The 25,022-nt window shown below is 36.0% G+C and overlaps 5 protein-coding genes across 7 annotated transcripts in view; 4 read left to right on the top strand and 1 right to left on the bottom strand.

Moving 5' to 3' along the window:
* Positions 1 to 1,391: 1,391 nt before the first annotated feature.
* On the top strand, positions 1,392 to 10,404 carry LOC124489982 (uncharacterized). 2 transcript variants are annotated; one of them, XM_075729834.1, is made up of 5 exons: positions 1,392 to 3,342; positions 3,404 to 3,485; positions 8,249 to 9,110; positions 9,174 to 9,391; positions 9,454 to 10,404. In XM_075729834.1, exons 3-5 carry the CDS (start codon positions 8,300 to 8,302, stop codon positions 9,811 to 9,813), a joined length of 1,389 nt encoding a protein of 462 aa, XP_075585949.1. In that variant the 5' UTR covers positions 1,392 to 3,342; positions 3,404 to 3,485; positions 8,249 to 8,299; the 3' UTR covers positions 9,814 to 10,404. The 2 variants fall into 2 exon arrangements, with proteins under 2 accessions (XP_075585949.1, XP_075585948.1); XM_075729833.1 differs by having other exon boundaries at positions 2,529 to 3,342; positions 8,019 to 9,110.
* A 72-nt stretch (positions 10,405 to 10,476) lies between these two features.
* LOC124489972 (cytochrome P450 3A40) lies at positions 10,477 to 12,329 on the top strand. The gene is made up of 2 exons (XM_047052420.2): positions 10,477 to 10,985; positions 11,044 to 12,329. The coding sequence occupies exons 1-2, from the start codon at positions 10,601 to 10,603 to the stop codon at positions 12,249 to 12,251; spliced, it is 1,593 nt and encodes a 530-aa protein (XP_046908376.1). The 5' UTR covers positions 10,477 to 10,600; the 3' UTR covers positions 12,252 to 12,329.
* Positions 12,330 to 12,389: 60 nt separating this feature from the next.
* Sec63 (translocation protein Sec63) lies at positions 12,390 to 15,544 on the top strand. Its single transcript, XM_047052359.2, has 3 exons — positions 12,390 to 12,670; positions 12,726 to 15,102; positions 15,187 to 15,544. Exons 2-3 carry the CDS (start codon positions 12,778 to 12,780, stop codon positions 15,445 to 15,447), a joined length of 2,586 nt encoding a protein of 861 aa, XP_046908315.2. The 5' UTR covers positions 12,390 to 12,670; positions 12,726 to 12,777; the 3' UTR covers positions 15,448 to 15,544.
* LOC124490009 (uncharacterized) lies at positions 15,484 to 16,698 on the bottom strand. The gene has a single exon (XM_047052471.2). The coding sequence runs from the start codon at positions 16,696 to 16,698 to the stop codon at positions 15,574 to 15,576; it is 1,125 nt and encodes a 374-aa protein (XP_046908427.1). The 3' UTR covers positions 15,484 to 15,573.
* Positions 16,539 to 25,022, top strand: part of LOC124489906 (cell adhesion molecule Dscam1) — a 30,256-nt gene continuing 21,772 nt past the window's right edge. Inside the window, exon 1 of one of the 2 annotated variants that reach the window (XM_075730094.1) lies at positions 16,539 to 16,728. The gene's annotated coding sequence lies outside the window, so the exon portion shown is untranslated. The remainder of the gene's footprint in view (positions 16,729 to 25,022) is intronic. The other variant, XM_047052308.2, reaches the window with a different exon arrangement.

Below are 25,022 nucleotides of genomic sequence, written 5' to 3'. Positions count from 1 at the left end.
ATTCATTGATTATTTCCTGAATTTCAGCCAATACTTGTGAATATTTTTTCATGTAAATCGGCGAATCGTTTTTCTTTATCTTTAATAACATATATTTTTTGACAATTCTTTTGCTGCAAATTCTTTTTCTTGTTCAACTGAAACCATCACCAAAATCGAGGTAGTCGAGGTCTTACTGTATTTATTTTTCAATGTATTGATCGTGATTTTCTGACAATAGATAGCAGCAGCTATAAACGGAAATGGTGCTTTATTATATTTGACAATTATCCTATCATATGATTGATTGATTGATACATCAGTTTCTGTATGAGTGAATGGCATTTGTGATTGCTATTCTCATCGCCACAATCATGTTTTCTGTGTTTAAATTTAGCAACTCTTTAAGTAACTTTTAATTTTTTGTCAGTACTTTTTTGACATTAAAAAACTTGTGTGTTTGTTTTTTGGTCAATACAATTTATCTTTTTGGCAGTCGAATTTTTTTTAACTAAAATTCACCCATCTTGATTAAAATTAATTTCATTGCCCAGTGAAGAATTTCACTGACAAAAGTATTAAATCAACACATCAAGTTAAAATTAAAAAAACGAATCACGTGAAATCGAATCGACCACCATGCGTCCGGTTTTCCAGGTCAATTCAGTGAGGTAAGACGATTAAGGCCAGTCTGGACTATTGGACAAACACAGACACACTTGTCATGGCCATTCGAAAATGTTGCTGACCTTTTTTTTTGATGATAATTTCGATTTTACAACAACAAATATCATCCGGACGTCTTATCTCGATACTCGGTTTTGTCACTGTTTTTATTCATTCACTTCGATTGGTGTGAATATTGAATGTATGTCGACAACAACAACCATTTCAGGTTGATTTGGTGTCTATTTTTGTAAATCAGTGAAACACTTACCCACGATTGAAAACTTGTTCCAATATCTTGTTTGAAGGGAATTATTAATAAATGACCAATTGACCAATAACAGTTTGTTTGTTGACAAATAGATTGTTCATCAATGTGTGTGTTATGTAATTGTTGTTTGATCAATTATACTTGTATCACCATATGACATTCAAACATCAACCATAATGAATGAATCGATTACCAAATAGAAACCAATTGATTGTGGTTGTTTGTTGTTCATCTTGCCTTATGACTTTATTGTTGTTAAATTGTGTTTTGTTTGTTTATCGATTTTTTTTATGGCCAACGATGCAATCATCAAATAATGTTTGTTTGCTGCAACAATTAGGCATTTCGCTTTGAATCCAAACACAAACGTCAACAGGGTCAACACGGACTGACTGTCATCATCATTAATTATCAACTATCATTAGAGATTTGCCAACAATCTTTAATGATACCTAAAATCATACAATAAAGCTACTACTATCTGATGCTCTAATGACATGACCAATCTACATGACGGTATTATTGTATTGTACAATGGTCGTACGTAATTATAGACTATCAATCCAGCTAAACTCCAATGAACCTTTAACCGACGCCCTTTAACCTATGCAGTAAGAAGTAATAAAAAATGAATACATTTTAAATTTTAAATGTGGTTCCAGATGGTTGCCGTTTGGGCTACTGCTGGACAACAATATACCTTCAACCCGAAAGATTGTCTTCAGTCACGTTTAGCTTATCTATTCACTGTGTGAGTTGAGTGAGTAATGACTGCAGTCTCTCCATATCTAACCATGGAACAACTATATCAGAGTCCCTATATGTGACTGGGTGTGTTTTTGGATTTTTCGATGATGAGCTTTAGCTATCTGATGAATGGTAAAAAACTATTTTGGTCATTATGGAGTTGATCATAGTTGCTAGTTCCTGTTTGTGTGTTATTATACAACCCACTATTGAATGGTAAAAGCTGGTTTTGTTGTTTTGGCCGATTGGCACCAACCACCAGAAAGAAAATATTGTTGTTTGACAGACACGCACACATGGAAATATCCATTAGGTGAATAATAAACCACTTATTGACTTTAGGTTACAAAGCACTTGTTGGCGCCCATAAACCAAAAGAAAAACTTTGTGCCCATCATTATAACCTCAGTAACTGAACATTAAACTAAACTCATCTGCATGATCTACTCATCATCATCATCATTATTACGTTCATTCACGTGATCAAAATGCTTTCGGTAGGTTATGTAATTGGTTGAGAATCTTATATAATGTTTTGGTAATAAACAACCAAAAAGGGAGTAGTAATGACTGCAGTGCAGTGTGTTTATAAAGCAGTCGCGCTTGGTCGAATTTGACGACAGCCAGGGGTATTCTCAATTTCGTATCATAATCACATTCAAGATGGTCTATCCTCCCGCTTGTTATTTTGGTGTCCAGTACTTGCTTATGCATACATTTTCATCAATATATGCATCAGCATTGAACAGAATGTCCGTTAGTTTAGATCCATCAAGCAAGAGAGAAAAATAGTGAAAAAGAGAAAACTTTAGTTGATGGATTCCTCCTCCTTCCCATGGACAAATATACATTCGTTTGTGTGTGTGTGTGTGTTTGTTGTGTGGAAGCCATAATACAGTGTTGGTATGATCACAACATTATTCACATAGGCGCCATCAGCCGATTCGTATGTGTCGATTTAAGATTTGTTCAATAGATCCTCTTTTCTCCTGTTTATGTTTGTTTGTCTCAATAAGCAACGAACCGCGACCAAAGAGGTGGCAAGGGGTTTGTCATTTACATACGACTTATATTGTTGAAACAATATAACTGCTTGACTTTTGTTTGTTGTCAACCTGTTGGTTCACTATCCACCACATCCCTCGGGCATCACTCTATCACATTGTATTGTATTATATTTGTGTGTGTGTTTGTTTATGATAGAAAGTGAATTAACCTCACTAAGCTCTAATCAATCAGTTTTGGATAACGATTAATGATTATTGATTTATGAAAAGCCAAAAGAAAAAAACGATAACATTGATAAGTAGTTCAACTTGTCAATTAATAGTTGTTTGAAAACATGAGAAAAATTACCGAGTGTGCGTCCAGTCATCATATTCTGTAAACTTCTGTCAGTGTATTTGGGTTTGTTTTCAAATCGAATCGTTTTGTCCGTCAAAGTGATTGGTAACTAAGCAAAGTATCCAAGTGGTCTTTACTACTGTGTTTCTTGTGTATGCTGTGTTTTGGTTTCCGGGATTGGTTTATTTGCGTCCTTGGAAACGACCATCGCCATTAACCATCGATCAAACCATTGGTCGAAGAAAGAGATCGCCATCATCATTCATCTACGCGTTTTGGTCATAATCATTGTGAAAGTACACCAGGATTATCCAATTATCAATGTGAATTCGAATGTGTGTGTGTGTTTAATCTGTTTATGCATATTGTAATTTGATTCGTTTTCTGATCTAATAGATTTAGTAACAACTACGTAACCGAGAAAAATATAGTGAATATCATCATCCATTAATCTGGTTCATCGATAAAAAAAAACTTGGTAAGTATTTCAGTTTTGTGTCTTTTCTGCATGCATTTTCGTCCTTGATTTCCAGCTAATAGATTAACCTGCATGTTTGAATTATCCGTTTCCGTTTGTTGTTGGAATTATCAATAAAGTACATATGTAGAATTATAGAGAGAATATTAATAGAACTGCATTGTTTAATGTTCGATCACATCAATCATCATTTATTGCCATTCATTCTCAATTAATGATGGCCTGTTTTGAATCAATTGTTGCCAAATAACCATAAAACCATAATATTCACAAGTAATTTAGTCGCATGGGTCGAATTTCTAAATTTAGCTATCATACAATCATCCAACAGAATCGAATCATTGCTTTGTTTGTTTTTAGTTTTGTTTAGTTTATGAGTGATGAGTATGTATGATATAGATGATGACCAGAAATTTTTGTATTTTGTTTGAATGCCAGATACATTGTGTTGAATTTTGATAATGAATAGAATGCATCGTATACGATTCTTGTCTTTGATCTGGCCATGAAATTTTTGCAATTTTGTAAGCATATAAACAGAGAGTATGTTTGAGCCTTTGTTTAGATTCATTGAACCTACAAATAGATTGATGCCTGTGATATATATTCATTCATTTATTATGGATAGAAATCTTTGATTCTCATTGACGGTTAGGTTGCCTCTCTTTAATGACCTCTGCCATTGACCTCGGTCAGTCGATTTTTTCAGTGTTGTAAATTGCCATTTAACCTTAGAGAGAGAGAGAGGTATATTATTATTGATGTTATAAACATAATGATCTTTTACTACGATTTAGAAATTTTTTTCACTTGAATATAAAAAAAAATCAACCGGTTTGTTCGGCCAAATCAGTTGTGTTGATCAATCGGTATTATAAATATAATGAATCTGGCAAAATATTACAATGAATGAATATTGAGCCATATTCTAAATTTTAAAATTTATCAAAAATAATTGTGAATGAATGTAATTTATCGTCATTATTGTTGTTTGTGGAATCAATTTATTTGACCTTGAAGTAATGATTTCCATTAAAATATTCGTTTTATATTTGATACATACACAAACATAGAGCTTAGCTGACTTGTTGATTATAATCAATCAGAGATGGCCGCCAAACAAGTTGTTTCTAAATTGCTTATATGCATCCATCGTTTTTCTATACAAATCTCATATTTCTATATTATATCTAGCCAATGTGTGTATTGATTGACGTCAATCCATTTGGCATCGGGTTAGCTTGGTGCCAAATTTGTCCAAATTTTACTTTGGCTCGATTGATCTTGTCTAACTGAACACAACAGCTATTTACTTTGTGAACTTTGTATTGAATATATATTGTATTGGGAACAATCGAACAATGCGAACAAATGGATATTGTAAAAACCAAAAAGAAATGTATTCATCATGCAGATGTGATGATGCAAACTCAAGTTTCATCAATGAGAAATGATACAATCGATGGATGACATTCATCACGACTGTTATGTTGTTACTGACAATGTATGGACATGGAAAATGGCAAAAGCAAAGAAAAAAAAATGGATCTTCCATTCCATCCGTAACGATCGTTTTCGATGTTTGGATGACAAACAATTCATAATTTCTAATGTTGCATAACTCATACTTGGTTGTTGGTTGTGTGGAGGCGTTTATTGATCTATATTCGTATTTTATCGATATTGAAAAAATCAATCTGGCATTTACAATCTAATCTGATTGGGTATATGCAGGCTAGATTGGACATTTTATCATATGTAACCTGTTCGACTAATAACCGATTAGTGATCGATTAATTGATGATACACATTAATAATTGCCAAGAGCTATCAATTTGATGATGGGAATATGTTGTATAAATACATCAATAATGGATTTTTTTCCATCATTCATGTTTATGATGATGATGAAGATGATAAGTATGCCATGTATACACCAAACACAAAACTTTGTTTACGTCACTTGAATTCTCATTTACACACTATCATCATTTGGCTTGTTTATTATTGTTTTATCCATCCATCCATCCATCCATCCATTTATTTATCCCTACCATATAAATGAATGGATTAGATGACCTTGTTCCATAAATAACAGAGAAAAACATTATAAATTCCTTCATAAAGTCCATATTTAATAGTAATAGGCAAGTAATTCAAACTTGTATGTTTATCTCATTAGATGATTCTCATCTAATCGATAATAATGTTCTATGCATGTTTATTTATTTATTTTTTTATTCATTGCTATAGATTTGTTTGATTTTCACGAACAATCAATTGTGATGCATATATGCAATAATTGTATTGATTCATCCTTGATGGCTTTATTTGATATAATTTTTAATTGAATCACACACACATATAACAAGTTGGCCAATTGTTTATTAATTCAAGTTCAATTCAAATGGGCCACAATTTCAAATTCATGAATGGTGACCTTTTTCATTCATTGGGCCAAACAAACATAGATTACAATCAATTAGCCAAATGAAACACGATGTTTTCATTATGATTATGTGATTAATGTCCAATCGATCGATCGATAGATTGATTAAATCATTGTTTATGTCGTACTAACAATATTCAATCGACAATATATAAGCTATATAAGACTCATCATTATCAATGATGGTTGTTGTAAATTAGTGCTATGTATGTTTGTGTGTGTAGCCTATACAAATGACAAATGACCATCATAGCATATAACTAACAACAACAATTCTTAAAATTATAATCATTAAGAAAGGGCTGAGGGTATAAACAGATTTTGATAATGGAATGATAGAATGTAACCATTCTACTATTAATATAACAACATAAAAAATCGCAACTATGCTGCCACAAAAGTATGACCATTCGGTGATCATAATTGTTGATGGATGGATGTTGTTGTTGTTATTATTAAAATTTGGTCGCCGTCGTGCTTGTCGTGCATATCTAACATGGCAGCATCCACACACACACACACACACACGTGTATTCATTATTAGGCACATGACTGCTATTTAATCGACGCTAGAATAACAACAACAATATAGACAGCAACAATCACAGGTGAACAGGTTTACCTTGAATTAGCGCCTAACTCTTCAGGATTCGAATTATATACACACTGATGATACTGCATGGTAGCCACCATCATCATCATCAATATGATTGTCATGCAGATCACTTGGTCATTCGGATAAATAGCAAATTGCAAACATTGTTGGTCGTATGATTTCATTTCTAGAATCATGCTAGTTTAACCACTGAGTCATGAATTGGGCTTGATTTCACTATCGATTAGGTCATCACTCACACTCATACCAATCGTCAATTGACTGTCCCATACATTTCAGAATAATTTACAATTTAGTTGTTTGATTGAGTTGAATTCTGTCGACAATTCTTTACAATTGCATTAATGAGATTCGTCCTTGATTCACACACAGTCACATCATTCATTATTAAAAATGATGAAAATAACACCCCCATTTTTTGTAGTGAATTGATTCAAACAACAACAAATAATAATAATGTCTATTATTCGACAATTGACAATTACCATCATTCTTCCATTCTTTCTCAGTCTGTCTGTCTGTCTGTAATGGTGATAATTCAAATGGCATTGAGCCATTCATTAATCAATGATGATCAATATAAATTGACCAAAAAAAACGTAGGAATAGAAATGAATGTTTTGGATAACTTCCTCGTTTTTTTAGTATACATGACCTACATGCCATTCATATCCATTACATGGTTGTATGAACATATTGCAAACAATCCTTTCGCTGGTTTACATGTTATCCTCACCTCATCAATGGTATCTGATTCTTTTCTGTCCTTCATGTCTATTGTTGTTGTTGTTGTTGTTGTTGTCAACTGGTTCTTTTTCACTCTGTTGACTGCAGGATCGTGTCATAATGACAAATGCCAGTGACCTGAACCATTCTTTCTTTCTCTCTCTCACATTCAATATCCATTTGGTTGCAGGCTGGATAGTGATGAGATTGGTTCAGAGTGATGATTAGATCGTACCAAACCTCAAAAAGTGGTGTGCTTCTACTCGATGTGATGATCATTTTTGCTGAGGTTTGTTGGTAGTAAGAGAACCGTAATTATTATTATTTTTATGATGATGATGATGATGATGACGATGGTTATAGGATGTGTGTGTTTGTTGATGCATCGACTAGTTTTGCCGTAGTAGTTGACGCCTTGTCGTCGTCTCTTGTCTCAATGTATGTTTGTTTGCTATTGAATACAGTTGACGATAGGATTGAACATTAAAATTGGCTATTCAGCCAAATATTCATCCATTCAGTCAGTCAGATAGTTAATTCAGTTTAACTACGTCGTGTTCGGTGTTTCAATAACAAGTGACCGTTGGCCATCTTCTATTTTTATGATTTCAACCTGTCTGTCTGATATGTGTTAGTATTGCATGGTAGTTAAATCGTAGTTTGAAAATAGTTTGGCGCCTCACATTTTGTTTGCAACAAGAATCCAATTCAATATTGTGTTAACGATTTCCCATCCAAACAGGCGAAACAATGCGTCTGTCTATCGAGTGGACGAATTGCATCATATCTCATCAATAAAACTTTTCGATAACTTTTTGCTTATCATAACAGTAATCTTTCTAAAAAATTGTATGATTCAATCATCCAATCTATCTTGTTTCCATAAATGAATAATGACACAATCGGTTGATTGAAATAACACAAACTCTATCGCTCTGTCTGTCTGTCTATCTGATTGGTGCTTTCTAAAAGATTCAGAGATTCTAATCAATCTTGCCATCCTTTATCGCGAACAATCTAATCATGTCGAGTAGCAACAGTAATAGCGATTATCGTCAAACACCATCCGGTCTAACTGGCAAGACGATAGTGTCAAGTTCAAGTTCGTATCATTACACATCGAATACTACGTCGTATACAACGACCACTTCCAGTTCGAGTACGTATACCGCCGCATCCACTGGTGGTGGTATCCATAGCCAACCATATCGTAACTATTTGACCGATCGAAATCATTTCTATCATTCAGCAAGTCAACCCACCACATTCACAACTAGTTCGTCATCAGCAGCTCGACCAACATCCACTATAATTAGCTCGGTACAACAATCAACCGCTCAGCAGCAACAGGTTCCGTCTGCTCGTGACCAATATCAACAACAACAACAACAACAGCAGCAGCAGCAAAGTAAGCATCAGCAATCACTGTTTTCATCATTGGGAATCCATAGCAAATTGAACGGCGGAGGCTCCAAACAATCACTAAATTCTCAATCATCCAACAATCATAAAATGGCATCAGCCAACAATAAACATCAACAACGTTCCAGTTCTTCATTGGCAATCGATGGTGGCTATGGTGGCCCGAAAACATCGATCGACAACATTGATGATGATGATGATTACGATCTTTATCCACAAACTACATGTTCTAAATTGCTTTATGGACTACTGTGGTTATTGGCACAAATTGGTCTATTCGGTTCTGTAGCTGCATTGGTCTATTGGTTCTTCAAATATGATAAAGGTTTTGCTTACCAGAATGATAAACGTAAAATGTACAATTTGCATGCCTTTCTGATGCTCACCGGATTTATCTTTGTCAACGGACAATGTAAGTACATCGACGATTCATTCAATTATGACTTATATATTCATTCTGATTGACATTCCGCAGCAATGTTGATTTATAAGACGTATTTGTGTTGTAAAAAAATATACAACAAGATAGCACATGCTTTCTTCTTTGTTATCTCGATCGGTTTGGTATCGTTTGGCTTTCTTATCGGTTTCCAGGCTCAATCGATCGCTTCAAGTCCTGATCAACAAGTTCAGCACTTTTATTCACTTCATTCATGGATCGGTCTAACTACCTGCGCTTTGTTCGCCCTTCAGGTAAGTTGTTCTATGATAAAATCAAATAATCGTGCAAATAAATAATCACAATATATGTTTAGTTTTTGTTTGGTTTCATCACATTTTTGGTTCTGCTCTGTTGTGATCGTTCAACTGCCGGATATCGAGCCCGATTCCTACCAACGCATATCACTTTTGGTGTCGTGATTTTTGTGTTGGCTATTGCTGCCTGTTTGGCTGGCCTTTTACAAACAGCTCGTTCTCGTTTGGCTGGACCATCGCTTACCGAACCTGGAAGATTCGATTATCGTGATATGCGAATCGAAGATTTCAACATTTTCCTCAACGCTGGTATTGTCATCAATTTGGTCGGCGCTTGTCTCATATTATTGGCCATTCTCATGCCATATTTGGTGCTAAATTTCAGCCGAAATCGACCATCCACATTTTATGTCAACTAAATTAACCGGATCCCCCATTGACCCATATATGGAAGGCAATCATACTCGTTATCGATCATCTATCATCTTCATAATCATCATCATCATCATCATCATCATCATCATTAGATTATTATTTGTCCTTTGTCCTGAATCCAGTGACAGCACATCTTTTCTCTGCTACATAGACAGTACCACTCAATTTTTTTTCTTCTCTCTCTCTCTTTTTCTTCCTTTGAATGGCCTGTGGCTTTATCGTGGTTTTTGAATCAATCTATAGGTTAGATGAGTGTAATGTACTAATCTCTATTGTAATAGCATATAGTATTATAATGATGTTAACCAAAGCACGATATAATTATGTCAATATTCCAAAATGGCAGCATCCTATTTTATTCAATATTCCTCGTACCATACATACACATCATAGACTTGTTTGTTCTTTTTTTTGCTTTATTTCTAATATATATCTGTCACGTTTGGTTCTCGTTGACAAATAATAATATGAATACAACAACAACATAATCCAAACATACTTATGACCATGATAATCGATGTATCGATCATAATTGAAATTTTTTGAAAATAAATTCACTCATTTATACAATGTAACGTAGTGTTGATTATTACTCATTTTCATATTCACTATCAAAGTTAAGGCTAACATTGTTGCTTTACTATTTGATGGACATATTTCAAGGTGAACCACATGAATACAGTCGTGGTCACTACTACTGTTGTCATTGATGTGAACAAACAAACAAAATTCTTGGCAGTTCGTCATTGAGCACCTGTTTAAACGGAGATCATGCATCCTTGGTCCTTATTATTGTTATCATACTTTCTATGGACAATCACAGTGTACATTCTATGGAGATTGATAAAATGGTCTTGCCAAAGGTATAGATTGTTACAAACATTTCGACGGGCTGGAATTTCTGGACCAAAACCAAATTTTCTTTTTGGTAATATTCGATTGTTTGACAAACAATATCTATGGCGATCAATGGACAAATGGTTCGAACAATATGGCCATACTTTTGGCTATTTCCGAGGTGATCGAGCTGTATTGGTGACGAAGAATATTCCGCTCATAAAGCAAATATTCATTCAACGGGCACGACAATTTCCCAATCGTTTACGGCTGATGTTAGAATTGCAACCATTTAGTTCGTCCATTCTGGCATTGAGAGGTTTGTACAAAACAGTTGCAATTCACTCTAATTGTTATGATCCATATGACAATGACAGATGATCGCTGGCGTCAAGTTCGTCGTGTATTAACACCGGCATTCAATTCGACTAGAATAAAATCATCTGTTTTAGCTAACCAAATGATTGGCGAATCGGTGTTTCGTCTAATGGCCATTTTGAAAGAACCTGAAACATGCCCCGGTTACATTCAAATTCAATCAGATGATAACGGAAAATTAATCGTGAATGTAAGCGAAATGTCAAAACGCTATACATTGGACACAATCAGTCATTATGCATTTGCCATCGACAATGAAGATTTTTACAGACAATCACCACTATTCACTATGGTGGAACATTTTTTTGTTAACAATTGTGACACTGTTTTGGTTCGATCAGCCATGATATATCCGTTCATGAAAAATCTGTTGAAATTCATCAACGATCACATTAGTTCTGGTCCAATCATTGATCATTTGACCGGTTATCTTAGGCAACAGATTTTCCGTTACGAGAAACAACAACAGCAATGCCATAACAATAATTATGGACAACAAGATGATTTCGACATTGGTGTGCGTAAAAATCTATTGGATTTTGTTCTTCATCACCTCAATCTAAACAATCTTTCTCATGATGAATTGATCGGTAATCTATTGGTCATTCTGATGGCTGGATATGAAACCACTGCTTTCGCTATTTCATTCGTTTTGTTCAATTTGGCTCGACATACTCATGTACAAGATCGATTGAGACAACAACAGATGGATGGTGAATTGTTGGATCGAATCATTTATGAATCATTGCGTCTATATCCTCCGGTCATCGATTATCTCATACGAGAAATCAGTGATCACACCAATTGTGACAATTATGAGTTTGAACTTGATTCGGAAATGAAAATTTTGCCCAACAATGTTGCCATACAAGTGCCCGTTTGGACCATTCACCATGATCAGGAAATATGGCCAAAACCTTATCGTTTTGATCCTGATCGTAATGGATTACCAACAACAATAACGGCCGCTAATGATCCAAAATTTTTAGCGTTTGGCTTAAGTCAACGTAGTTGCATTGGTGGATCGTTAGCTATGGCCGAAATACGGGCTATAATCACTCGTTTAGTATGTGATTATCGAATCGAATTATGTCCTGGACGAGATTATCAATATGATTCAAACGGAATGCTTCGAGTGGATGCACATGCAGAATTGATAAAACCTTATGACAATATTTGGTTACAATTTCAACGGCTGAATGCTTGATTTTTTCTTACTTTTTTTTTGTTTGCAAAAATAAATTCGAATACAAATCACCAGATGATGCGAGTGTATACTCGAAAATGATTCCATTCCATTCTTGATTATGTGTGCCGCGTCGGTAGTTTTATAAAACTCTGCTCTATGCATGCATGATGGTTTTTGTGTGTATGTATTTCATGCATCGTTTTTTATTTGTTGGTGTTTTCTCTTCATTGCGGTTCATTAACGGTTACATTTGTACACGCGTTCATTTAAAAATTTGACAGATTGATAAGATCGTTTAAAACGTTGTAAAAATTTGGCCGCCACAATTTCATCACAACAATCAGCTACAGCTGAATTGGTGAACCAAAACGAAACACACCTGATTTTTACTACCATCCATTCATTCATTCATTTGGTTTTCTTTGATTCACACATCGGTAAATTTGAATTGAATTGTCCATTTTTCTTATTCTAATCTAAGCCGTTTTTCAGTGTTTTTATGTCAATTGTTGATCAACTCGTTAGAGATTGAAATCGTTTAGCCATGGCCGGAACAAAATTCCAATATGACGAAAGTGGAACGACATTCTACTATTTTGTTTTGGCATTCCTTACCATGATCCTTGCGCCATGTACCTATTTATTTTGGCCATGTGACAAAGACAAAGATGATGTTCACAAGGAACGAAAATCAGCCCAATCAATCGATAATAATTCACCGTACAAGCAACGGTTCATACAGCAGTGCCGTTGTGAGCCTTGTTTGATCAAAGAACATTACATGAAATTGAAAGAACCATCTAGAACGGTTCGTAAACGGTTAACGAAAATTGTGCTAATTGTCTCCTGGATCGGATTGATTGTATTTGCATACAAAGTATCAGAAATTCAGCCCGACTACGTAACATTTGATCCGTTCGAGATATTGGGTATCGATCCACAATCATCAAGTGCTGAAATCAAGAAAGCTTACCGTCGTCTATCTTTGATCTACCACCCGGACAAAGAGACTGGTGATGAAAAGAAATTTATGAAAATCACAAAAGCTTATGCAGCGTTAACCGATGAACAAGCTCGTAAAAACTGGGAAGAATATGGAAATCCAGACGGCCCAGGTGCTATGTCATTCGGTATCGCATTGCCGTCATGGATCGTCGAAAAGGAAAATTCAGTGTTCGTATTGATGGTCTACGTACTCATGTTAATGATTGTATTGCCCGTTTGTGTTCGTATATGGTGGTCAAATTCGTCGAAATATGGCGATTTCAAAGTGCTTCTTGACACTTCACAATTGTACTTGTATTATATAAACAAAAGTCCTCAGATGATGCTTCGTCGTGTGTTGATGGTCATCTGTGCATCATTGGAATTTGACAAATCACACAATGGTGAGATACAAGAACGGCCCGCCGATAATGTCGAGATACCGAAACTAATGAAACAAATTCCGAATCTGGCCATGAATAATAAGGAACGTCCACTGTGTTTTGAATATAGTCTCAAAGCTCGAACCCTAATGTACGCTCATCTTTTACGAATTTCGTTGCCATCGATGGCTTTGGAACAGGACAAAAAATACATCCTTAGCAAAATCCCATATCTGATCCAGGAATTCGTACAATGTAGCTCACAATTGACGTTCCTCTATCTATCTCGTCGAATAGCAAGATGTCCATCGTTAGATACGATGGAGAATGCTATGAAAATGAACGCTCTTGTCGTGCAGGCAATGTGGTCGAATAAGAATTCTATGTTACAATTGCCACACATAACCGAAGATATGCTACGTTACTTTATTAATCGCCGTCGTAATATTCGAAACATGCAGCAATTGGCCTCATTACCCAATGAAGATCGTCGACAAATGTTGGCACGACTCAATGATGAACAGTATTGTGATCTGTTGAATGTTCTTGGCCGGATGCCATTGTTGGATGTGGATGTCCGGTCGGAAGTAATCGATGATGAAGATACGGCCACTATCACAGCTGGCGCATTAGTCACTGTGTTTGTTAAGCTCACTCGACAACCAATGTCGAAACTGTTTAAAGATTTGTCTTTGGTCAACGAGAATAATACTTATTCGAGCAATCATCTTGCTGCATCGAGCTTATCGCCTGCTGCCAATAGTGAATTAGTTATCGATCCTGATGAACAGGATGAGAATAAATCTGCAGCGAAAAAGAGCAGCAAACCATGGGAAAAGCAATCGAAAGGAAAAAAGAAAGCTAAACCGAAAAAGAAGCAGCCACTAAGACAACGTCAGAATCAGCAACGATCGCAACAACAACAACAACAGCAGAAAGGAGGATCCCAAGATGGGAGCAAAGTGAAGCAACAACATTCTGAGGAAAATGTCTCAGAAAATTGTTCCGACAACGAAGCTCATCATCATCACAATCATTCCCAGGAAAATTCTGGTTCTGAATCGGATTCCGACGCAAAGGAATCAGAACCGACGACCAAACGTGGCAAAGAAAGTGAAGAACCAGACGAAAATGAGGAATCGGTAGCCAGGCCAAGTGCTGCAAATAATAAAACGCAATCAAACGATGATAATGACGATGATGATTGGTCAATCGTTAAGCAGAATCTGCCGAAAAAAGAAATTTTCAAAGCAGTATCGAAAATGTCGCACAGTGTGCATTGTCCTTATTACCCAGAAGACAAACAAGAACATTGGTGGATCTACATAACTGATCGGAAAAAGATGTCAGTAAAGACGATACCATATTTCATGACCAATCTTGTCGACCGTGAAGAAGTAGAGCTGAAATTCATGGCACCACAAGAGCCTGGATCCTATCAATATATGGTCAATGTCAGATGTGATTCATATGTCGATATGGATTATTTCAAAACACTCAAGGTAAACATTCATTCTTTTCTATACTATTTTTTGTTTTATTTTTTTAATTTTAATTTGTTTTATTATTCATTTGTGAATATATAGTTGGATGTGAAAGAAGCACCGAAAGAGATTGTTTCACATCCACAATGGGAAATGTCTGAAGAGGAAGATGATCAACAGCCGGAAGATGATTCGGCTGCATCCGATTCTGATCTGATTGCTAGTGATGATGATGACGATGAAGACAATGGCGATAATATGACTGCTGGAAATCGTCATCATCACTCTCGCCACAGACACGATGATGATGATGTTGATGATGACGACGACGATGATTATGACGAACCGGAAGATGATGACTGATGGCGATGTGTTGTTAATAATAATAAACGTGAAAAATATGTTGAAGAATTTTTATTTTTTCAATTATCATAAACATTAATAAAAATTATCTATTTAACTGTTGTGTGTTTCGATTAATCGGCTAGTTTAAGAATGAGTTGTATCATTTGATGAGATGGTTAGTAATTGCTGGAAATAGGTCATGTTCACAATGGCATTTCCTAGACCGACCATTGTGAACGAATCAGGTTTGTATTCGTTTTGAATGACACCACGTGTTACAATCATACCGTTGGCTGAATACTGATCCTGAACAATGTTGGTACGTCGATAGAACATTTCGGTCAGATCATGATTGGCTTGATTCGTATCAACGATACGTTCGTAGAATATGGGCCATTCTTTGAGTTGGCTACCAAATACTAGGTATTCGTTCTCGAGTAATAGGTAGGCATCTTCACGACCATTCAGAAATACGGCCAACCATCCGTGTCTAGCAACCAAGAATATTCTTCGATCGATAATCTGATGGTCAGTAGTGATTGACATTTGACATGGTCTCATTACTAGCCGATGTTGTGGATTTGTACTCAATTCAATAGACACACATCGTCGGATTGTTTCATCGAATATAGTTTTATTGAATGCACCCAACGTATTCAATAGAAAAGATTGTCGAGTGATGGGACGGAATGATATCTGTACAATGTTCTCGCTGGTTTCAGAATCATCGGCATCGCCTATTTGATTCTGACTAGTATTGCTGCTGTTAGTTTGCATTTGAATTTCGTATGATACTGCATATGTGGGTAGCCATTGATCGTTGTTAGTTTTGTTAGTTTTATATGGATGAAACTGAGCTAAATATGATGTTTGGTTACGTCTTAATCGTTTTCTTTGTTGTTCGATTTTTGATTTTGTGAGACCATCGTCTTGATGACCTCGAATCAGATACTCTTTAAATATTGTATAAAGATATGCCAACTCATCCTGATAACAATTGGCTTTACTACGATCATTACGATAATGACGAATGATGACGCCACCAGACAAATATATACGTCGAATTCGATTCATTGACAAACATAGCTGCGTTTCTTCAAAATCAAGACATTCATGATTCGCATCATAATAGTTGACAACATTTTTTTGACTGGATGAATTTTTAACAGCCACTGAACTACAATTACTAAGCCGTCTTTGATTGATTCTACTGGTTTTGCTTGTGCTCGAATCCATATTTGCAATCAAGAATTGACAAATTTGGGCCATAATAAAGAATAAAAGGCTTTTATTTGGTTGGTAAGTCGATAATTATAAATTATGAATAATTCAATTTGTTATCGAATTTTGCTCAGCTAACAATAATGAAGTTGTATGTGTGTGATATTCACACTTGAATTGATTGTTTGTTTGTGTTGTAAACTATCCCCACAAAGACACACCCTGAAGTAAATGGATGCTATCAGCATATTGAGTTAGATTATCCAAGTTGACCTTAATTTGTATGTCTGTTACTTTGTATGTGTGTGTGTGTGTGTGTGGGTAATGGTCTCGATATGATATCCAGATAATGATCTTGAATATCCATACTGTTTGTTAGTTACTGTTAGTGAATGAATGCGAATGCACGGATAACGATCATTATTCACACCAAGAGTTTGAGATGAGGCCATCACGATCAAGATGAGCTTCATTTTCCTCCCAAGCGATTTGTTCACATAATAATAATATTGCACATTCTTCATTATAATCGACTGGTCCGATACGAAGCGCATACACAACGAACCAAAACTTGGCTTCTTCATATTATAAGTCAATGGATACCGACGACGATGTAAAGGGGGTGAGTGAATTTTGCAATTCCAAGTTTTTTCCAATTCTCTTCTCACCAGGATAATATTCTTTACAGTACAGAGTACAGTGTAAATATGGCAAGATGACACTTGACACACAGTTTTGTTTGTTGCAAACAAATTCATAGACAAACAACCACGACATTGGTACTAGACAAACAAGTTTGCTTCTTGTCGACACAATCGACAATGTGATTAGCCCGTATTTTTCAAGTGCTACCAATGAAATTGAGATGCCACAAACATGGATTGAGCAATTGCAATTCCAAAAATTTGGGCTTTATTTTTGTCAATTTGGCTATGGATGAAGAATTCTATTCATTCACTCAGTCAGTCAGTTTTCTGATTCAATCACTTGCAGCAAGCTTAACATGGAATTCTGTGGTTTGATGCTAACATCGGAATCTCAGAACCAATTCGGATTCATATGGTTTCTATTCGTTTGTGTTTGGCGTTCAATCCAGCTGATTTTTTGAATAATATTTATCGGTGGTACCATGTTTCAATAATATTGACAATAAAAAGTGGAATCGGAAGTAAATTTTTGTACGGTTGGTAAAAAATCTTGAAACTTGGTACACCAATAAAACCAGTTACTGAAAATTGCAACTGGATCGAACCAAAAACAAAGGAATAGGAATCATTTGAATTTGGTTTCGGTTTGAGAGACTTGTTAATAGTAACACACTAACTGACTGACAGACGAAAGGACAGGATAAATTTGCAGGCGACAAGACAATTTGACTGGATGGCGATACATGTTTGAGGCTAGAATCCAATTTGAATTGACGCCGACTCGTTTATATTATATGGCAGAAACTCCTTAGAGATGCTGTTTTCATTCTGTTGGTGTTTGTTGGCTCAAAAAATGAGAGAAATTTATATAATTTTGTTTCTAAATTTTTTTTTTTGTTGGGAATCGGTTTTATTCGATACTGTTATCTATCTATTGGCTATATTTGTTTATCGGTTTTGTTAGAAAATTGCAACGAGCAGCCAGGGATTACCCAAGATAAGAAGCACCTTTACCACAGTTGAATCAATTGTCGAGGCCTAGAAAAGCCGGGCCGATGTTGGTATTAATAGATGACGATTTGAAATAAAGCCTGCCATTCATCTACTTAATTGCGATGTCATCTTCACAACACACACACACACACACAGACAAACATTGTCATCACATCACATCGTCTTATTGCTTATATATTGCCTTCTTTCCTTTGTTGGCCCTGTAAATTGAGAATGGAAATGATTACAGTTATGAGAGAGAAAATTATTTTAAATCTTGCCATCCGAATTCATTATGAATATAGGATGAAAGCAATCAGACCCGATTCTATTCGAGATGCCATTATGATTGCGATTGTTGATTGGATCAAGTTACCATTGTGCGTTTCTCTCTGTGTATGTGTGTGTTTGTGTGTGGAGAATGCACGAGCATAGTGCACACGTACTGTGTACTAATAATTCACCACAGACACATATTTTTCTTTGAACCGGATTCTGGTCATGTCCAAATATTTTCTTCACATCATTATAATGCAGCCAACAAAAGTGACTGAGAAAAGTGCATAAACATTGCTACAGAGAATTGAAAAAAACCCACGCCAACAACTGGAAATTTGATGTTCACTAAGCATAGAAAATGAAACAAATAACAATTTATTGCCATCCTTGCTGATCACAAATGAAAGAAGAAAAGATGAAAAGGCTCAAAGCGAAATGAAATTGTCTTGCAAGACTGCATGCCATGGCGAAATGTGATACTTTAATGACCCTCATGTGTTTGTTGGATGGATCTCAACCTTTGATTTTTGTTTCTGATCATTTGCTGGACACAAGTGTCGACTTGTCGCCACAATTATTATAATTAACAACTTGTTTCTCGACTTTTAATCTAACATAATTTTTTTTGTTGCATATGAATGTGAATCATTTTGGGTTCTGTGGGTGTGTGTGTGTCAATGTTTAGGCCTTGCAGCCATGTTTTAATGAACAGATGGCCCACTGATAACAGGTTATTTTTTGTTGGAACAACTTTTGAACGAGTGAGCAAAAAAGCCGATTTGCTTTGAAAAGATGTAGTAGCTCATCAACGAACATGGCACTCTCAAATTTCTTGTTCAAATATCACAACAAAAGCATCTAATACCATTGTATGTATGTATTTGTGTTTGTGTGTGTGTGGGTGATAATCAGACCAAGTTGAACTTTTTATCCCGTTGGGTTGTCCATGAGTAAATATAAATGTGAATCTAGTCTAATGAAACTAAATCCAACTGGCCATACATTAGTTTAGCTCTCGCATCAATCTCAGAACAAACACAGTGAAATGAAATGAAATTCATAACATAGGTCTGGTCATATCAAATTGAATCGAATTGATTGGAATAATCAAATTGAATCCATCATTCATTCGATATTCACTGTCAACCAAAAACAAACAGCAAAACAATGTTAGCTAGTCTGTCGTTTTGTTTGGTTTTTTTTGTGTGACAAGTCAAACACAATTGAGTTGTAAAAGAATGGAGCTCATTTGATGGCTCTATTCATTTGAGCCAATTATTCTATGCCCATGCCATCCATTGTGTGTGTGTGTGTGTGTGTGTGTGTTTGTATAAATAAATGTTGGCTCCCTGCCTGCCTGTGTGGAGCCAGAATGGGTTAAATGTTGCAAATGTGGCAATCTCGGCACTACGTTCAGGTTTCGGATGAATGCATCTCGGTGTTCATTACAATAGTGATGGCCATTACTATTCTCTTATTCATTCGGCACCTAGATCTGGGTTTATTGTTCATTGTACATACATAAACACATAGAGAGAGAGAGAGAACATTATAAAAGGGATCATGTTTCTGAACATTGTAAGCACAGAGGCATCCTAATGAGCAAACATGTGATGATAATCATTAAATCATGAAGCCATTACACAATTAACCATATACGACCATTCGGTCATTTGCATCTAGCTTTTTCACTAATTGTGATTGCGGTTGAAACAACAAATTGCAATCAACACACACCACACATAGATTCTGATTATTATTATTAATTTTTTCGCCCTTTCAACCCTGCAAATGTTGACTACTTTTCAATGCATTTGGATAAATATTGAAAAAGCAACGCAGTGAAGCAAGCTGAGCAGGAGCTAGCGCTACGATTTTTCATTGATTAACTAACGTATTATCTATGTTATGTGGCCAACAGTGGCGATTAATGGAATGATTAAATGATGGAAGCTTGTCTAATCAATATTGAATCATGTGACCATGTCTGTTACTTGGCTGCTGTTCATGTTGTTTGTTTATGCTCATTATTTCTGTCGAATTTCCCACATTCACACACGACCCAATTGGGAATGGAAAATAGTTGTCTGTTTTTTTCCTTGTATATATGTGTGTGTGTGTGTTGTAGCAAATCAATTGGACATGTTGGTCATTATGTTGGCCACATTCATTTAACATACACACACCTTTGTTCGAAACAGAGTTTGGGACAATAATTAATGGCCCAAATGTTCATTGTTCATGTTCATGAGGCCAACGCTAAATGGTTGCTTTGATTTGTATACACAGCGATGATGGTAATAAACGACCATTGGGCAAGAAAAGGTGGTTTCGTATTGGTAAAATCCCAATTAATTAATTGCCGATTGCCGATACGGACAAGGCAAATGTGTCAATCGTTATGTGATGGAACATACACACACATGTGTCTGTTCTAAATCTGATCATATCAATTAATCACTAGCAGCAAAAAGTTGAATTGAACCAAGCAAGACATTTACATTGCGCGATGACAACAATGGTCCAGGATGATGATCATTACTGACATTAGATGAATGCTGTAAAGGAAATGGACTCGATTCACAATGCATGTATATTGAGATTGAGACATTATTTTGTTGTTATTTGGGCTGTGTTCTGTGCCATTATTCGTTCACAATGGATGATCACATTCTTTTTATGGATAGATAGATAGATAAATAGAATGAGAATCAGCATGATTATGAATCTGATTTGATGATTTATGAAGTCGAACAATTTGGTGACACTAGGCAACGTTCACTGTTGAGCCGTCATCCTCATCACAACCCATCGCCATCATTGCCGACATCGGCAATCCTCAGTGGGCGCTCTAAAAGAATGAGAGAATCACATTTATTCCAATAGAGAGAGAGAGGCCATTTACATGATGAATCAGACTGCATAGCAGGCCAGACATGATCAAACTATTCAGAATCACAGTTTGTTGACAGGCAAAAATGCAGGCGGCAAAAACGAATCGGTCAGATGACATGTTTGCTTTTGGTTAGGATTGCTATGACTTTAATGAATGTATCAGCTTATCAGCAAGACAATTTATCTCGGCCAACTGTGTGATGCATCATGGCCACATTTGTTGTTGTTGCTAGTGATACTAGCCAACCAAATGATATGAACATCACTTTATTGATGGATCGATCCATATTGGCAGCCATATCGGCGTCATCATCACTGATAATTGCCACACACATATATCTCGCATACACCTGCATTTCTGTAACCGACTGATCGACAGACCACAAAAGTTTTTTTGTTCGACTTGAAATGAATTGAACATTGAATTATTCATAAAGGTTGCTGGTGGTTCGCACATTACCATCATCATCATTAGGTTTGCCTTGTTACATTGTGTGTGTTATGGATATAGATGAGTAGATGATGATACTTCAATTATTCATGGTGAGCATAACCGAATTGAGGAAAAGTATAGTCAAATTGAATAATGTTGTTGTCAGACTGTAGCCGAAGCCAAACCATGACTGGTCCGGAATCGATAATCCTAGCCGCTACCCGAAATCATAGGATTAATGTGTGGGCAACCTAAATGAGATGGCCATCTTATGAATTATTAATTCAGCTCAATGGACATCTTTATTCGTGTGGTCGCTTCAGGTTTTCGTTGCATTTTGGTACATGTTTGATTTATGTTATTCACAAAATTCTTTATCTCAACAGGTAATGCTTAATAACACACGAGCTACAAATCCACCGAATTCTTCGATGGCAAATAAAGTTATGGGCCGTAGATGATGTCTTGCAAAGTCATTTTCACCAACGAGTCAATAAGAACGACGATTGAATCGAATCGAGTTGATTGATCCCGATCGGAAGTGTGTTTCCGAATTTGTTCGTTCGTTAGGCTTGTTTGGATCAATAAGTTAACAATGAGCCGTATCGAAAAAGCACGCTGGTCATTTGTATCCATTTCCTCTGTTCAATTTATCTCTCTCGGCTGATCGCTATGTGAACATTTATTCATTCATTCATTCATTCATTGGTTGTGTGTTGTTGTTCATGGAATCATCTCACGCGTCATTCTCATTCATTCAAACAGGATGTGTATTTGGGGCAAGTGAAATTCGAGCTCTATCCCTTCTTGGCTTAGTGAATTTTGTTTTATTGGCAACATCAACTTTTCTCCCCATTCATTCAATGTTGTTTGTTGATTGGAACTTGCACAATCCCCATACACACTCTGTTTGTATGTTTGTGTTTGCAAAATATCGATAATCCTTTGGCCGAAATAAGTTTTTAAGCAAAAAAACACAACTATACATTTGTGTATTGTGGACAAGAAATTTGCACATCACATATGAGATGTTGTGGTCTGTATATATTGGATACTAGAAATCGAATATGATTAAGCATTATGAATGTGTTGAAAGATGTCATGACCATGATGGTGATCAATGATGTCAATTCACCTAATAAATGTGTTTAATGTGTGTGTATGCATTCTATTTGCATCGATCGACATGATTCTGTTTTGCCAATAACTGTCAAACACTATGTTTGTCTGTCTCATGTGTGTTGCTGCCCTCACTATCTCTATGATGATCTAAGAAAGTTGCAATTGAGGAATTTGTTTTTGTTGGAATCAACTTTTTTTTCTCTCTTTACTATTTTGCTTGTTCATCCAATTCACACACACACAGAGAGAGAGAGAGAGAGAGAGAGAGAGAGAGAGAGAGAGAGAGAGAGAGAGAGAGAGAGAGAGAGAGAGAGAGAGAGAGAGACACAAACTTGAGCTCAACAGAATTGCTTTTGGTTGGGCGCTCACACTGACACTGCTGCTTAAGGAAAGCAATCAGGAATCAATGTGAATCAAGACAGAGAGAGAGAGAGAGAGAGAGAGAGAGAGAGAGAGCGAGAGAAAAAAAAGTTGAAGATTTTTCCTACACTTTGGACTTATTGAGAATAGTCTGTTTCACTAGAATTCATTCACTGGCTCTGTATTATTCGATGAATGGATTGATGATTATGTCGTGTTGATAGTGATAGAGAATTGCATGTTCATTTTGCCGTGTGTTTTTTAACAACAAAATAATAAAACAAGTCTCATGTTTGGCACGCTAAATTATCATTTCGATTCTAACTAGTGTTTGTGAATGTGAATTTGGCTGGCTAGATAATGTTGAAAATGAAAATGTTTCAACACACCAAGTGTCCCAACAACATCAGATCATTTTCCTGTGTGTTCAATGTTGTTAAGAGATGGTGTGAATTGGTCCGAAAAAATAGCACTCTGCACGACACATATGGATAAAGCAAATGGAACTCGATTCTCTCCTCTTTGCTAGAATTACATTTATTGGTTAGCATCAGGATTATCATGTTGATCATTGTGGTCATTGTGGTTGTCGACACTAGAATCATTGTTGGGAACGGCCACCATGGTCACTTGATCGGGTGCCGATTTAATTTGCAATTTCTGTTGCAGATAGTCACACTGTTTGGCCGCTTCCTCTTTGATCGTGTTGCTTATCTTAAATACGAATCGAGTATGATGTTTGGGTGGACCTTTTTGGTGTGGCCATTTCGATGATCGTTCGCCAGTTCGTTTTGTATCATTTGTATTCGGTTGTTGTTTGATGACCAGATTTCGAACATATTTATCAGAATAAGAAGATTCTTGCTTGTTCATGGCTTTGGCAATGGTCTGCATCAGTCGTTCTTTTTGTTGGCTATTCTTGATGCTCATGGCTAAGCCAGGAAATTTGCTAAATCGAACATCGGTCGGCTGTTGTTGTTGTTTGGCCTGTTTATTAGGCGGAGGCTGTTGCTCAGCTTGCTGGCTGTTTATATGTTTGTTCATCACCACTACCGGAATGACCAAATGTTTGGTCAATTTATGTTAAATAAAGCGAATAATTGAATTGTTGGAAACAATAACAGATTGCTTGCATGTACGGGCGAACGGAAAGAATTTCATTTTACAAATTTAATTGAAAACAATCAACTTTACAACAGCAGAAAACAGATTCGAATGCGACGAGAGTCATGAATCATTGGCCCGGTATGGCCATTGGTGAACCTAACAGACACACATACATATTATTGGTTCAAACTTTTCAGCTGACTACAGCAAGAACGATGCAGTTAGTGAGCTGAAAGTTTGCATCAATTCATGCTTGCTTGTAGATAACCACCACTACCCCCCCGACATGTATAGAGAATCTGGATTAATGTATAGCCATTAAACCACATGAATAGGGAACAAATAGAATCAAACAAAGGAATGGTAGTTATATTCAATTTAATTAAATTGTTTACCATTTGCGGTTATGAACCAGTCTATCTCTGATTTATGATTGAATTGATAAACTCTTGCCTATAGTCTGTTTTTTGTTGGTTTCGTGTTGATTCGTGCCGGTATTTGCCTATGATCTTATCGTGCATCGTTGTTCCGTTATG

Source organism: Dermatophagoides farinae, chromosome 4, assembly GCF_024713945.1.
Source record: "Dermatophagoides farinae isolate YC_2012a chromosome 4, ASM2471394v1, whole genome shotgun sequence".
NCBI lineage: Eukaryota > Metazoa > Arthropoda > Arachnida > Sarcoptiformes > Pyroglyphidae > Dermatophagoides > Dermatophagoides farinae.
The sequence above is the reverse complement of the archived record's forward strand: the minus strand, read 5'-3'. Positions and strand labels throughout refer to the sequence as shown.

Bases quoted from the DNA above. Each gene is read 5' to 3' on its own strand.
- LOC124489982 (XM_075729834.1), top strand. From the start codon at position 8,300: ATGTCGAGTAGCAACAGTAATAGCGATTATCGTCAAACACCATCCGGT. The intron at 9,111-9,173 runs GTAAGTACATCG...GACATTCCGCAG, and splicing joins TATCTTTGTCAACGGACAAT to CAATGTTGATTTATAAGACG. The intron at 9,392-9,453 runs GTAAGTTGTTCT...ATATATGTTTAG, and splicing joins GCGCTTTGTTCGCCCTTCAG to TTTTTGTTTGGTTTCATCAC.
- LOC124489972 (XM_047052420.2), top strand. From the start codon at position 10,601: ATGCATCCTTGGTCCTTATTATTGTTATCATACTTTCTATGGACAATC. The intron at 10,986-11,043 runs GTTTGTACAAAA...TGACAATGACAG, and splicing joins GTCCATTCTGGCATTGAGAG to ATGATCGCTGGCGTCAAGTT.
- Sec63 (XM_047052359.2), top strand. From the start codon at position 12,778: ATGGCCGGAACAAAATTCCAATATGACGAAAGTGGAACGACATTCTAC. The intron at 15,103-15,186 runs GTAAACATTCAT...GTGAATATATAG, and splicing joins ATTATTTCAAAACACTCAAG to TTGGATGTGAAAGAAGCACC.
- LOC124490009 (XM_047052471.2), bottom strand. From the start codon at position 16,698: ATGGCCCAAATTTGTCAATTCTTGATTGCAAATATGGATTCGAGCACA.